Source organism: Marmota marmota, unplaced genomic scaffold (assembly GCF_001458135.2).
Source record: "Marmota marmota marmota unplaced genomic scaffold, marMar, whole genome shotgun sequence".
NCBI classification, from domain to species: Eukaryota; Metazoa; Chordata; class Mammalia; order Rodentia; family Sciuridae; genus Marmota; species Marmota marmota.
Window position 1 is genome coordinate 11,468,948 of NW_026000249.1, and position 15,150 is coordinate 11,484,097.

A 15,150-nucleotide genomic window follows, 5' to 3' on the forward strand; every position below is an offset into this window, starting at 1 on the left:
GTTTTTTTTTTTTTTTTTTTGGTACTGGGGATTGAACTCAGGGGCACTCAACCACTGAGCCACATCCCCAACCCTAATTTATATATATATTTTTAGAGACGGGGTCTCCCTGAGTTGCTTAGTGCCTCAATATTGCTGAGGCTGGCTTTGAACTTACAATTCTCTTGCCTCAGCTTCCCCAGCCACTGGGATTACAGGAGTGCGCCACTGTGCCCACCTTAAGTCAGCATTTTGTCTAGATTTTTTTTCTCTTCAGCATATGCTATAACCATAAAAAGGGAGTATATCCTACATTTTATTTCATGGCTGGGAGGGTATGTGGCACTAAGATGAGATCGAGTGGTAGAACTTACATAAAGCTGGGCAGGGTTTTCAGTTTGTTTACATCTGCATTCTGATTAGCATTTTATTAGGGAAAAAAAGTGCTGACCTCAAAATTATATCAGTTCTGCCATGAAACAAAGAATAAGGAACCAATCAAATTCCTTATTTAGAAGGAGAAGGAAAACCAGAATTTGAATAATGGAACATATCCCAGATCTGGCACTGAATGTGGAAACTTCAAGAAGTACTAATAATGACATCACATTATGTTTTAGAACTGTGGCTAACAAAGCATACTTATAATTATAGGTAATACTTCAACCTCAATCACCACTTTGGTTTTTACAAGGTACAGATTTCTTTCGTTCAACAAATATTTGTTTAGGGCTTACCATGCACCAGACATTCTAGATTGGAAGATATCATAGAGAAGAGTAAAAATAAATAAAAATCCCCTTTGTTCTGAATCTTGTGATTCTGATTGTGGAAAGATAGACCATTTATACAAAATAAGTAAAATGCACAGTATCATTGATAGGGTTAATAGTTATGGTGAGTTATAAAATATGAAAGTGAGTAGGATGACACCCCACCCCTTTAGAAAGTACTAGGAAAAGCCATAATAAAAGGTGACATTTCAATAAATACCTGAATCAGGCTGTATAGACAGTGATGGGAAGAAAATTCTAAGTTGGGTAAAGAAGGATAGGGACAGAGGGAAATTATTGCTTTTTTTTTCTTATCTCTATCGAGTGTGAGTTTATTGGTCCTGAGTATTGTTTTCTTAATATCTGAGTTGTGGGATAGTGTACTAATTTTCTTTTCTATACTCATCTGTACTAAAAAATATAATTAATGTGATTTTTACAAGAATAAAATGGATGCTGAAACTGGGACTCACTGAGGCATTTAACTTTTGGAAAGCTGTAGTCAAGATATGATTTAATGACTGTAAAAGTCAAATAGTTGAACTTGGAGTAATCACCTACTAAATGTGATCAGTTCTTTGGCAATTATGCTAGAAACAAAAGCACTCCATGTATTCCATGGTCAGCATTTTGCTAAGCTCCAATTACATTAGTCAATATTCAATCATATGAGAATTATAATGAGAAACTTCACTAAAAATGAAAGGCTAACCTAAGTAGAAAACCAAAAGCAAGTCCCACTGATTTTCCCAGGTGCAAATTTGAAAAAAGATAAATTATTACTAATGAATAATGAGGTTGTTACAACAATATTTTCTTTTGTTATGATTTTAGTCATTGAAATCATATAACTACAATCTATATTTTGGTTTGAAATAGTAATAGAATTTGATAATGTTAACAAAGAGCAAATTAATACTATGTTAGCTTAGTTAGCTGTTTTTGGATAGCCTTTGCAAGAATTTTCTGTATTACATACACATATTTCTAAAAGAGTTAATTTTAATTTCACAAGTTGAATACCTTTGAGTAGTTAAGTTTAATACATTAAATTTATGTTCAAGCCCCTTTTAATCACCTACCACCAACCCCAATCCCAATTTTTTCCAAATATTAACCACTACAATCACTGTAATACATATATATATTTTTCATTTCCTTCCTTTCTTTTTGTGTATAGTAGTGGGGATGGAACCCAGGGCCTTGTGTATGCTAAGCAAGTGCTCTCCCACTGAGCTACATCCTAACCTTGATATGTATTTGACATTTTCTGTGAAAAATGTGTGTGTGTATGTACTCAGACTGATAGGGTAACTATTTTTTTAAGAAAATAAATGGTATCTAGATATCTATATCTATACCTTGCTTTATTCCAATAACATACCTTGGAGATTTTTTTCCACGATAGACTTTTTTAAAATATTTTTTTAGTTGTAGTTGGACACAATACCTTTATTTTATTTATTTATTTTTATGTGGTGCTGAGGATTGAACCCAGCATCCTGCACATGCTAGGCAAGTGCTCTACCTCTGAGCCACAACCCCAGCCCCTCCATGATAGACTTTTAAAACTGACCTCTTTACAGGTGCCGCCTATAATCCCAGTGGCTCAGGAGGCTGAAGTAGGAGGATTGCAAGTTCAAAGCCATCTTCAGCAATTTAGCAAGGCCCTAAGCAATTTAGCAAGATCCTGTCTCTAAATAAAATATTTTAAAAAGGGGGAGTCTGGCTCAGTTGTTAAGCACCCCAGGGTTCAATCCCCCAACAAAAGACTGACCTCTTTCTTTCCATTTTCTGCATATCAGTTCATGATATGGTCATATGGTAAACAAGTCATTCCCCTCCTATTAGACGTTTGGCGTATTGCACACTTTTTTTTTTTTTTCCAATTACAAGTAATACAGCGGTGAACTCCAGAGTGCAGTGAACTCCAGGTGCTTGGGAAGTGAATTCACACAGTGTGGTACCTGGATCCACAGCACCAATGTTCCCTGGGAATTTGCTAGAGATGCAAATTCTCAGCCCTATTCTAGACCTACTGACTCAGGAACTCTGAGTATAAGGCTTAGTTATCTGTAGTTTAACAAGTTCTCTATTGATTCTCATGCATGATAACATTTGAGAACTACTGGTAGGTGTGTGTATATCCGCATACATACTCATATGTGTATGTGCACAGTCAATTTTGCTATACAGGGATGTATGTGTTCCTAAGCATCACTGAATTATGCAAAATTTTGTAATAAAAGCCATGGAGCATATGGAAGAAATGGAGTTGGGACACAATCAAACCTTTTTTTTTTTAATATTTAGTTTTTAGTTGTAGTTGGACACAATACCTTTATTTTATTTGTTTATTTTTATGTGGTCCTGAGGATTGAACCCAGGGCCTCACATGTGCTAGGCAAGTGCTCTATCGCTGAGCCACAACCCCAGCCCTCAAAAATTTTATTAGTGACATATAAAAATAAAATCTGGGAGGGGGGCCTAATAAAAAAGATAGCTAGTTTTATATATGTTAAATTGGTCAATATGCAAATATTATAGTAAATATAGCACTTTCCCTTGAAAAGACCTGAAGCTAGCTTATGATGTTGGTGTTGGAGGGGTTGCCCATGTGAGATATTGTGTAGTGGTGCAAAGAGGACTATCTGCAATTGGAAGGAAAGTTTTAAACCAAATGTGGTGGGTGCAGCTTGTAACCCATGCTGTAAACTAAGGCAGTTGGTCATGTTGAAGTGTGTTCTGGTGAGCATTTTGTTTATTCCTATGTGATTTAGTTCAGTTGGGTTCAGTTTTCTGCATTCAGCTAGCTAGCATTCCTCGTGGATGGAATTTTATGTGAGCAAATGTGAGTTGGAGTTATGTCCCCAAATTTCACTAGTTATCTATCATGTTGGACGATATTTGTCTTTTGTTTTATATAACAGATTCTGTTATAGCAGAACTTGATATACGTATGTATAAATACATTTATACATACATTACACAAAAGAACTCCATACACCACATTAAAATGCTGTTTTTCTGATTATTTTTTCTCACTTAATATCTCTTAGAGCCTTTCCCATATCATCACCTAGGGAATTACTCATTTATTTTATTTATTTATTTATTTATTTATTTATTTTTTGCAGTGCTGGGGAAGGAACCCAGAGCTTCACGCATGCTAAGCAAGGGCTCTACCACCGAGCCACATTTCCAGTCCAGTTACTCATTTTTTTTAAAGAGAGAGAGAGAGAGAGAGAGAGAGAGAGAGAGAGGAGAGGAGAGAATTTTGTAATATTTATTTTTCAGTTTTCGGTGGACACAACATCTTTATTTTATTTTATGTGGGGCTGAGGATCAAACCCAGCGTCCCGCACATGCCAGGCGAGTGTGTTACCACTTGAGCCACATCCCCAGCCCCAGTTACTCATTTAAAAAAAAAAAAATAACATTTAAAGCATGAAGAGATGACTAAATTGGTCTCCAAAATGCTTGTAACAGTTTGCACTCCCACCAATATACTTCTTACATTCTGGCCAATGTTACCTATTAGCAAATTAATTAATTTTGCCATTTTAAATAGTTTAAAATTTTTCATTCCTCTCCCTCCTCCCTCTCATATACAAACATCCACACCCACATACTGAAATCAAATGAATGTGAGAAAACATAAGAAAAATTGATTTTAAAAATGAGGAAAGAAAAAAAAATCCCTTTTCACTTATTTATTTTTTACTTCCATCTTTGCTAATGCAACTTATCCACTTTATGAGATAAGATACGGAGTTGACCCTGTTGGGATTCCATCTATCACTCTAGCTAGTTGACATCTCCCAAACTGCAGCTTACACTGTTAATCCATTCACTTCAGCAAAACATGCCTGAGGGCATCAGATTCTTGTGTTTATCAGTATTGGGTTCCATGGCCCTGCAAACCTGAGAAGATACAGTTGATCAAGGTAATGTGATGACTGTGGCACTTGAGTCTGAGGCCCCTGAAAGCAAAAGCTGCAGAAATCAAGGCTCATGCAGGTGTCAGATGTTTTCCTATAAAGAGGTTGGTGATGGACATAACTGCTTCCAGCTGGGCACATTAGTAGGTGGGGGAATCCATAATGGTTTAACAATTAAATCACATTGGTTTATGATCACTGTTCTTATTAGGAAATATCATTGCTTTTGGATGATTTATTGTTTGCAACTGAAATTTTATATAAAAATTGTGATTTGCATTTATATGTAGTATGTACTTGCATATATATGTACATATATCCAAATAAGAATTGCTTACTAAAAATAATCACCCCACCCCCAATGAGGAGAATGGGATAATGATGTAAAGATGCCAAAGATATTTAAGGAAATGTGGAAATTATGAAGATTAATGTAATATTACCCCTTCAAATTTGGTTATATTAGATGCAGTTTCCTCTATTTGAAGGAAGAGAAAACCTAACTGGATCCATCTCTGTTTTGCAATTGAGTTTTGTACCTTGAAATCTCAAACTATGATATTATTAATACAAAAGAAAATAATATATATGCAAGAGTCTTATGAAACTAACATTTTACTTCTAAATTAATGCCATGGAGGGGAGGAAGAAAGAAATTTGCGGGGGAGTGGGGGAGAGGAAGAACTCAGAAAAGAGCTTTCAGTCTCATGGGGCCTAGAGCAGCTTCTCTGAAGCAGGCAAGGACACTGCAGAAGGCCTTCCCCTGACCCCCCTCTTTCTTTCTCATTCTCTCTCTCAGTTACTATTCTTTGAATTCCCAGCTGTAATGACTAGTAAAGGCAACTCTCAGGATCAACCCAGGGTGCAAACTTTTTAGTGGTGAGTTGAAAGGACAAAGCCAAGCATTTTTCCTCCTCATCTACACATAGGGCCAATTACATAATTTGTAGGGCTCAGTGCAAAATGAAAATGCAGGGCTTCTTGTGCAGAAAGCAAAAAAAGTACCACTGAAGGTGCCAAAATATAAAGCTTTATCTTCCATGGTCTCTCTCTATTGACATGTCACAGTATTTTTTGATGCTTATTGATTGGTATTCTAAGAACAACTAACATTTTATATCATTAGCATGAATTTTACTGTTTATCTTTATATTGCATAATGCCAGTTTTAAATGCAAATATGAGAAGATGTAATTTGTATATGGACCCACCAAAATCATAGTTTATATGTAACTTGTGTGTGCATGTATTATTATTATTTTTTTTGGTGATACTGTGAATTGAACTCAGGGCCTTACACATGCTAGGCAAGCACTCTACCACTGAGCTACATCCCCATCCTGGAAAAAAAAAATATATATATATATTCATACCAGCAAGGTAGAGATGCTGCACAGAACTGTTTTTATTTCCTAATACTTGTACAGTCTACCAACATTCTAACTTCATCTTACTTACGAGTAAGGAAGAATTGAAAGGAAAAGAAATTATGCACTGCCCTATCTTTCCCTTTCCTTCTATATTATCATTTTCAGTGTAAGAGGTTGGCCAATACAGAGAAGTAACAGGAGAAATAAAGGACATGACAGGGTTCCTTAATCATTTTGTTTCATAGAACACTATTACCTTTTTTTAGTGAACTAAGCAAATTCTGGTTCACATGGAAACCACGGCTTCTTGGGGCTGTCCTAGCACCTACTCACTCAGTTCCAGAGTAACAGGCTTGTCTTATAGTCAACTTGCATGTGGCTGAACTCCCACATGTTGTGGGCCTGCCAGAATCTTGTGCTCCTGGGGTGTCAAGAGTGCTGTGTGCAAATGAGTTACATAAAAACACTAGACATAATATAATGTGTGTCTCTTCTGCTCACACAAATGCTCCATTGCCCTTTAGACTTCATGAACAAAATACAAGTTAGAAGATTAAATTACCAAGAATTTCAAGACAGTGACAGTAAAGTTCTACACCAAGTGTGCAGTCCTTCTTCATGTGGGGCTTGTGTGACTGCACAGTTTGCATATTCATGAAGCTGGGCCCTTTTTGCATCAGGAGAAGCTGCTGGACAACCTGAAGCCTTCTCTGCATGTTGTATATGAAAGGACCCAGTTCTCCACAAGCCGGATACTGCCAATAGCATGTTTGTGCAAAATAGTGTCCTTGGAATGGTTCAATGCACTTATTTCAAGCTCAGATGAATTAATATCACCATTAAAGAGATTAGAGGCCCCTAGTTCCAGATGGGCCTTTGGAAGCTTCAGGCTTTAGCTGTAAGGAGGAATTCAATGAATCAATCTCTATATCCCTTAACATTTTTTGTTTGTTTGGTTTTCTTTCTCGCAGGATTTCCAGCAGGAGAGCTGCAAAAGCCTTTCTTTTGGGGAACAGAATATCCTCGGTGAGTAAATTAGTAAAGAAACCAATTATTGACAAGTTAGGAGGGAAGATCATGGTGCCTTTGCAAAGGTCAAAATATAAAGTCAAAGAATTAAGTTGTTGATTGTTTAGAAATGATGAGTACTCAGGGAACATGGGCAGCTACCAATAAAGCCTACAGCATCATTGTTACAATAAATGCAAATTTTAGGCTTGTATTTAATCAACTTTTATACCATCTCAGGCCTCAGCTGCATAGTTTTCTTTAGTGTCCAGATATTTGGAATCAATTTTCCCTATATTTAAGATTTTACATATAGACATAGATATATCTCCATAAAACTAAAGTTTTAAGCCAAATATTCTCCAAGATTCCTTTAAACTAAAAGTTCTAGAATTCTTTGATTTTGTTTATCAGTAAAAATTTAACTGAGCTTCTATTATTGCAGTTAGGTAGATGGAGACTTAGAAATAGTATGGTTAGGTTTGGAAGTTACTAGTTCAACGATTTGTTACTGAGTTCATGAGCATGGTTTTCTGATATCAAAGTCAAAGTCATAGAAACTTAGGAATTAATATTTGTGCCTATTAGTTCCATCTTAGGCTCAGCCATAGTTTTTGCTTCAGTGAGAGAGATTTATATATTTTTTTTCCTAAAGAGCTCTATGTCCTCACTAAGCCATCTATCATCTATTAAGATATTCACTCAACAAATAGCTGTGAAGTATTGTTTGGGTGTTTGGCATTGGGAACATAGAGATGCTGGAGACAAAGAAATCACGGTCCAGTGAGATGGCTTCCCATGCATCTATCTATACTGTATTAATTGATTGATAACCACAAAGAACTGGGTATCCTTTATGCTCACATTAGTCAGCTTATCCTTCACCTGAGTGTTGGGTCTAATTTTGAGGACATGAACAAGTCAAATTGTTTCCAGAGGAGAGAATCTGAATTGTAAATGGCCAAGATAGCATTACAACATTTCCAAAAGTGTGTGTTCCATGAAATGTTAGAAGTTAGTAATCCCTTCACCCTTCTATTTTTGGAGAATCACAATACTCATCAGCTTAAAAGTTCCCAAGTTCTACAAGAAAGAAACCTAATGGGTTTAACCTAGAGATTCAAAAACTCTTTTCCCTGTGTTTTGGGAAATGCTGGTCTAGAGTTCATGATTGAATAATAATAACTGAAAGAATTTGAGAACATTTGAAGGTGAATTGTGTAATTATTTTCATATTTTTGAAGGAAAATGAAGGTGGCAGAATGATTTCTTATATTTAGGGCAATCAGCAGGTGTTTAGCTAGACTTTACTGGATCAATACATTGAAGGCAGGGGAAAGAAATTTCAGATCAATATTAGAACTGTTTTTTATAGAACCACCCAAAAAGAGAATTGGCTACCTCAGAAGGGGCTGAGCTCCTGGTCATTTGGAAATATCAAAGCAGACACCTTATGACCATTTGAACAAGTTTCTGTACAGGAAACCATGCCTCTTAGTAGAAAGTTTGAGCTAGATGACCTCAAAACCACTTTCAACCTGGAGATTTTTATGATCCAAACACAGGGTAGCCTACTTTATAATAGCATGAGATCATGGTGTGTCCAGATAGTAATATAGTTGTTTTATTATTGACAGTGAATGTTCTGTATATATTAAACCCATTGGATGGTAAGAACAAAAGAGAAACTGAGTAGGTAGTGAAATTTTCATCTTCCCTGTTTTATTTTTGGCAGGCTAGATGTTCAGTACAGGAACTCTTCAGATTTCTGGCCAGCCAGTTGCATTTAAATAATGTCATGCTAATTTAAATAATGTCCATTGATAAAATGGAGGATATAAATTTAATGTTATGAAACATTACCATTATAAGGTTTAATCATATAAAAGTACCTTTTCTTTGTCTCTTGTCCAAAAGATTGTGACTTTGTAACTGAGAATCGAAACTTATTAATTTAAACTTAGTCATTTTCTGAGTTCTCTATTATCCTTTGCAAATAGAAAGTCTGTTGGTGCAGTTCCTCTTAAGGGACATTTATTGCAGAGCAGTTTCTATAAGCTTCCATTTTTTGTGCCTTAAATTCATCCAGTCAACAGTATTGACTGAAGATTGTAGAGGACTGAGTATTCATTCCCAGGGCTGAACAATCTGGAAAAACTAAATGTTGCAGGCTGCATAGTGATAGCTACTGCTGCAAGAATTAGCACTACGTAAAATTACAAGTTTGTCCCATACTGCTATGATAGCTCCATGATTGAAATGCATAATTTTGCTCTTACTTCTTTAATGAAGGTTTGCAATGATGGAAAAACAGTAGGAAGCTTTTTTTTCCCCAAATGCAAATTACCTTGCAGGAAAGAAATAACAAAGGAAAGAATTGCCACCAAGGGGAAAAATTAAATCTTACAGCACTTCCTTGGGTATAGTTGAGACAAACAATTAGCATGTTAAGGATCATTATATCCTGTAATAACATGTTGCTTCAGAAATTTCTGTTCTTTCCAGTTATGGGTCCTATCTATTTGCTGGGTGACTTTGATGTTGCATGTCAGGAACCAACTGTGAGAGATTTTTAGCATCATTGTAAATCTCATGAAGAATCCTAACAGTAATATTCTAAATAGTCTATATTCCTCATCCACAGGTTAAATGACTTCAATAAGATACATATAGATCTGCCATTTGTATGAAATGGTAAAGTTAATTAAGCATTAGTTAAATCATTGTTAACTTTCTTATTGTGTACTAGGTACAGAGAATTTAGCAGTGAACAAGTAGATAAGGGTTGTGTCTTCATGGAACTTATAGGTGAGAGAGAAAATTATACACATACACATATGGAAATCCCATTATTGATTTCTTCATATATTATGCATATGTTTGTTTCAGTTATCAATTGCTACATAATGAAGTACCACCAAATAACCATTTATTGGCTGATGATTCTATATTTTGGGCAGGACCAAACTGAAGACAGTTTGTCCCTGCTTCTTGTGGTGTTGGCTGGGTAGATGCATAGGGCTGGAGGAGAATGATGACTTTACTGGATCTTTGGGCTGGCTTTAATGAGACGGGCCTCTCTTCCTTCAGAGTCTCTCAACTTTTGGAGTCTCTCTCTTGGTTCACCTGACCTTTCCTTCCAACTATGTAGAAATTCTTTACATTGTAGTTAACTTTTGAAAGGGTAGCAAAGGGAAACTATGAGGTCTCTTCAGGCTTTAGCCCAAAGATCATACCTGGCCCCTTCCATTTTTTTTTTTCTCTTAGTCTTGAGAAGTCCCAGGGCCAGTTCAGATCCAAGGGCAGGGAAATAGATCCCCTTTTGATTGGAAGAGGGGGCATGTCTACTCAGGGGTGCGTGGAATTATTGGTGGTTGCCATTGTAGGGAGTCTAATGCATGCTTATTCAGAGGTGAGGAGAAATAATATAACACCTTTTCCAAATCTGATGAAGGCTTCACAGCCTTTGCTATTCAGTTGTCAGCTTGTCTGCCACAGAAACAGGAATGTGACTACCTTTGAAAACAGAGTGATCCCTTTTAATTTCTGCTCTATTTCTTTTTTATGACTATATTTGGAAAACAATTTAACTTCTAAGATTATAGTGACTTTTCAACAAGTTTTCAGATAAAAAATAGTATATTTACTGACAGGATCTTTTTAAGCCCTGTTTTAAGTGTTCATAAGTATAAAATATCACTAGAGCAGATGTAGAATCATAGAAATCTGAGGCTGGAAGGGATTTTAGAAATCATCTTTTTCATATTCTTAATTTTTCAGGGTAGGATACTAAGGTCTATACAAGGTCACAAAGACAATGTTAGAATTTGTATTTTCTTTGTTCATTTTGATTAAAAGGGTATGTTTAGACAGTTTGTTTTACAGTTTCATGCGTATGGTTATTAGATTTTTATTATTATGGCTACTAGAAAACAGATTGTCTTGGCTTTTGTTGGAAAAATTAAGGGATTATGCTCTCAGATTCGTGCTTATAATTTTCCCCAAATTGTGTATTTATGATACAGATCTCTGAGTTATGGTGCTATCGGAGTAATTGTTGGACATGAATTTACACATGGATTTGATAATAATGGTAAGTACTAGTTTATTTTATAAGCTGCCGCTTTTGTAATAATGTTCACTATGTGGGTGTTAATTGTTGTTATTATCTTTGCATAGCAACAGCATCGTAGACTAAAAATTGTCCAATACAATAAATACAATTGCTGATTGAAAACTTTTCCACATGTCTTGCTGTGATAGCTTGCAATAAATAAACAATTATTCTCATTGGTAATTGGGGGAGAATAAAAAAGAAGACCTTGTAATTCCAATGATATTACCTCTGCATTTATATCAGGATTGCTGTACCTGCCCCAGTAGTTACAGGAATTGTATTATAGCTTCTTCCCTTTGTCATTTTTAAAAATTCACCATTTTGAGATGTTTTCCCTGGAGGTGCAAGCTCTGCCCCAAAGATGACTCTACATGCTGCACTGCCAAGTTAGGCCTTTGAGCTTGGCTGACTGGTTTCTTTATGCAATTACAAGGCTTATGCAATGCTTAATCATTGTTTTTCTTTATATTGGCATATATTCTGAGTTTGTTTTTATCAAGGTTAGGCTTGTCTAATAAGGCACAATATAGAATATGTTGTACATCATGATGACATTTAAGCAAAAGAGAGCAGAATATAATCTAAACTAAAGAAATGATTGCCTCTGAGAGTCCTTATTTTAGATCAGCACTCCTTTCTCTGAAGTATTATTGGAAAGCCATAGGAAATCTCTGACGTTTATGAATTAGCAAACTATTATCACATCCACAAAATGATTTACAGGCAATCTTTTATTTTATTTTATTTTTGTTTTAATTAGTTACACATGACAGTACAATGACCTTGACATATCATACATTTGAATCAGATGGGATATGATTTCTCATTTTTCTGAGTATACAGGTTGCAGAATCACATTGGTCATGCATTCACATATATACATACAGTAATAATAATGTCTGTACAGGCAGTCTTAAGAACTTGGCTGGCCCAAGGGAATGCTGTGGACTTGTTTCCCTTGTGCCTGTAGTGTCTCTAACATCCTTTACTGAATGCCTACCCCAGGGCCAGAGACATTTCAGGTTCTTTTTCTTCTGGACATTTCTTCCTGCCCCCACCAGCCTGCCCTTAATCACCTAGTTTTTCTACCTCTTGGTCTCCCTCTCTCTGTTAAAATGTAACTGCCTTGTAATCATCTTACTTCTTGGAACTCATTTTTCTACCTTTGGACATTTGGTTTATCTGAGAATAGAGTCTTAACTATGAAACAAAAGCAATTGGTTTTGTATGTTTCTTCCTAGGAAATTTAAGTATGATTCTCCACCAGATCCATTTGGAATCTTTCCCAAAGGACAGAATTTTGCTTTGTGACCAATACTTAGAACAGTGTATTCACATATAAGTATATGTGCACTAACTATTTAATGATTGCTTGGTTGGTGGGTGGAGGGCAGTGATTCCACACCATTCCAGGTGGTCGTATTATTAGCATACAGTCTTGCTAAAGAGTTTTGGATTGTTCTAATTAACACCTTTGGGTAGAGGGCTTTCATGTAAGCTCTTTCTTAGGGGACCCTTGTTTTGGAGACCTTTTAACAATTTTTGCATAATTAAATTTAAACCATATAGTAACCTTGAATATAGACAGTAGTCTAGATGTACCTAAATTGTTGTTTTGAAGAGTGCAGGGAAATTAGTGAGTTAGCATATAGCAATATACCATGTGTAACTAATCTTTTTTCCCCATTATGTTTTAGAGATTTCTGTTCTTGTTCCAAGTTCTCTTTTTTAGAGCAATCTTCCTTGTCTAAGTAGGAAAAATGGGTCCTTCTATCCATACTGATGACTGTAGATTGATTTATACCAGCTTTTATATGTCTCTTGGCTCCTGGCAACTTGGAGGAAACATGTTCCTATGGGGCTGAGTAGGGCGTATGGTCCTATGTGTGGATAACTCGCTGGATCTGTTCCTATGGATCGTTTGGAACTTCACTGATAGTGGTGCTCTGGTTCCCTCCACAGACTTTTTGAATGAAACCATTTCATTTCACAATCCAGAGAACATTTCAGGTCAGATCAGGTGAAAACACAGAATCCAAATTTGGATAAGACTGGTGCATACATTAAATTGAGGAATCCCATTTTTTAAAAATGCTCTTTGTTCCTTAGAAGGAAAGAATTTTCTCAATCCTTGTTCTCCCTTCCTCCCTCTTTACATTTAACCTGTGATATTGGAAAGAATGCAGAAGCTGTTCTCAGGAAGGGTGTTCCCTGCTGTTATGACTGCATTTTGAAAGCTTGTCAAGGTGAGAAAAAGGAAAGATGTTGAATTTAGTTTCCATAAATAACACTAATGTCTTTTAACTTTCCTTTTTGCTAGGTAGAAAATTTGACAAAAATGGAAACCTAGATCCTTGGTGGTCTATGGATTCAGAAGAAAAGTTTAAAGAAAAAACAAAGTGCATGATTAACCAGTATAGCAGCTATTATTGGAAGAAAGCTGGCTTAAATGTGAGTACAACTGTGGTTAAGGAAGCATCTCATGGACCATTTTTCCTCATTTGGATATTAGCTTGCTTTAGACCATTGGTTCTTAAAGTGTGCTTCTGAGATCAACAACATCTGCCTTCCCTGGGAACTTGTTAGAAATGCAAATTCTTGATTTCTCCTCCAGACCTGCTGAATCAGAATCTCTAGGGGTGGAGCCTGATAGCCTTGTGGTCTGTCTGTCTTTTTATAATCCCCGTGGTGATTGATAAAAGCTGCAGTTTGAGAAAGATGGATCTATGAATTAATTTATTTGCCTAGATTCAGACTTAATGTCAAAAAAATCCTGTAGTACAAACAATAACATCCTTATAAATCTCCTACATCTCATGACATTTTCTTAAAAGAATTCCATCGAAACTATTGCTTAGGTTTAATTTATTGAAATCAACTCTCATTAATTTGAACTAATAGTCTGAGAACTGGTTAAGAGTTCATAGTTTTAGAAGTTTGAACAAAGGAAACATATTTTTTAAATGTTTATTTTCCATTATATAATAATTTTCCATAAAGACACGAACACAATTTTATACATGGTCTGTGTGAATGAAATGTCAATTCTTTCCTTTTATTGTCTTCACTTACATATCCTTTTCCTATTATCAGTCTTACTGTCCCTACCTATAACATTGGTTATAACATTTGTTACAATGTTATACTTTCCCCCTGCTTGCTTAAAGGTAGGGATACATGCAACTTTAGTACATTGTATCCAATGGCTGCCTCAGAATCCTGGGTGTGAATGTTCTGTTATAATTTAGTCAAATAATCTCTTGTTGAGGTGTTACAAATGCTGATGCAATAAACTCCTTTATTATGTGTGATTATCTATTGAGTTGTTGTTTTCTTGTCAAATTATAACAACCTTTTAAAATAATATAGATGTTAAACTTTTGCCTGTTGTTTCCATTATATATATTTTCCCCAGATTTGTTACTTATCCTTTGGACTTTGTATATGATATGTTTCAACATAAAATATTTAAAATTGAAAATCATTTCCACTTTTCCATTCTTTGTTAAGAAGTTGTCATATATGAAATCTTCTAGTTTTCCTGGGAATGTTGTTTATTGTTTTGTTATTTTACATATAATTCTTCATGCATGTGAAATTGATTTTTCTATGGAGTTTAATATGATAATTCACTGATATTTTCTTCCTAGAAGATACCCAGTTGATCCAGCATCATTTATTAAAACAAATCTTTTTCAGTTAGTTGTGGTGGCATATAATTCCAGGAACTCAGGAGGCTGAGGCAGGATGATCACATGTTTGAGGCTAGCCTCAGCAACTTGCAATTTATTTCAAAAATAAGATAAAAAGGGCTGGGATGTCACTCAGTGGTAGAGCATTTGCCTAGCATGCATGAGGCTCTGGGTTCCATCCTCAGGAAAAAGAAAGCTACAGAGATTGCGGGGGTAGGTCAGTCAGTCAGTCATAGAAATTGAGGGGAAAATAGTGGTCACCAGAGCCTG

At 35.7% G+C, this 15,150-nt stretch overlaps 1 protein-coding gene across 1 annotated transcript in view; it reads left to right on the plus strand.

Moving 5' to 3' along the window:
- Nucleotides 1–15,150, plus strand: part of Phex (phosphate regulating endopeptidase homolog X-linked) — a 194,478-nt gene that overhangs the window by 166,297 nt on the left and 13,031 nt on the right. The window contains exons 16-18 of the mRNA XM_015488079.2: nucleotides 7,035–7,089; nucleotides 11,097–11,164; nucleotides 13,509–13,639. Of these exons, the coding sequence (XP_015343565.1) occupies nucleotides 7,035–7,089; nucleotides 11,097–11,164; nucleotides 13,509–13,639 (254 nt within the window). The remainder of the gene's footprint in view (nucleotides 1–7,034; nucleotides 7,090–11,096; nucleotides 11,165–13,508; nucleotides 13,640–15,150) is intronic.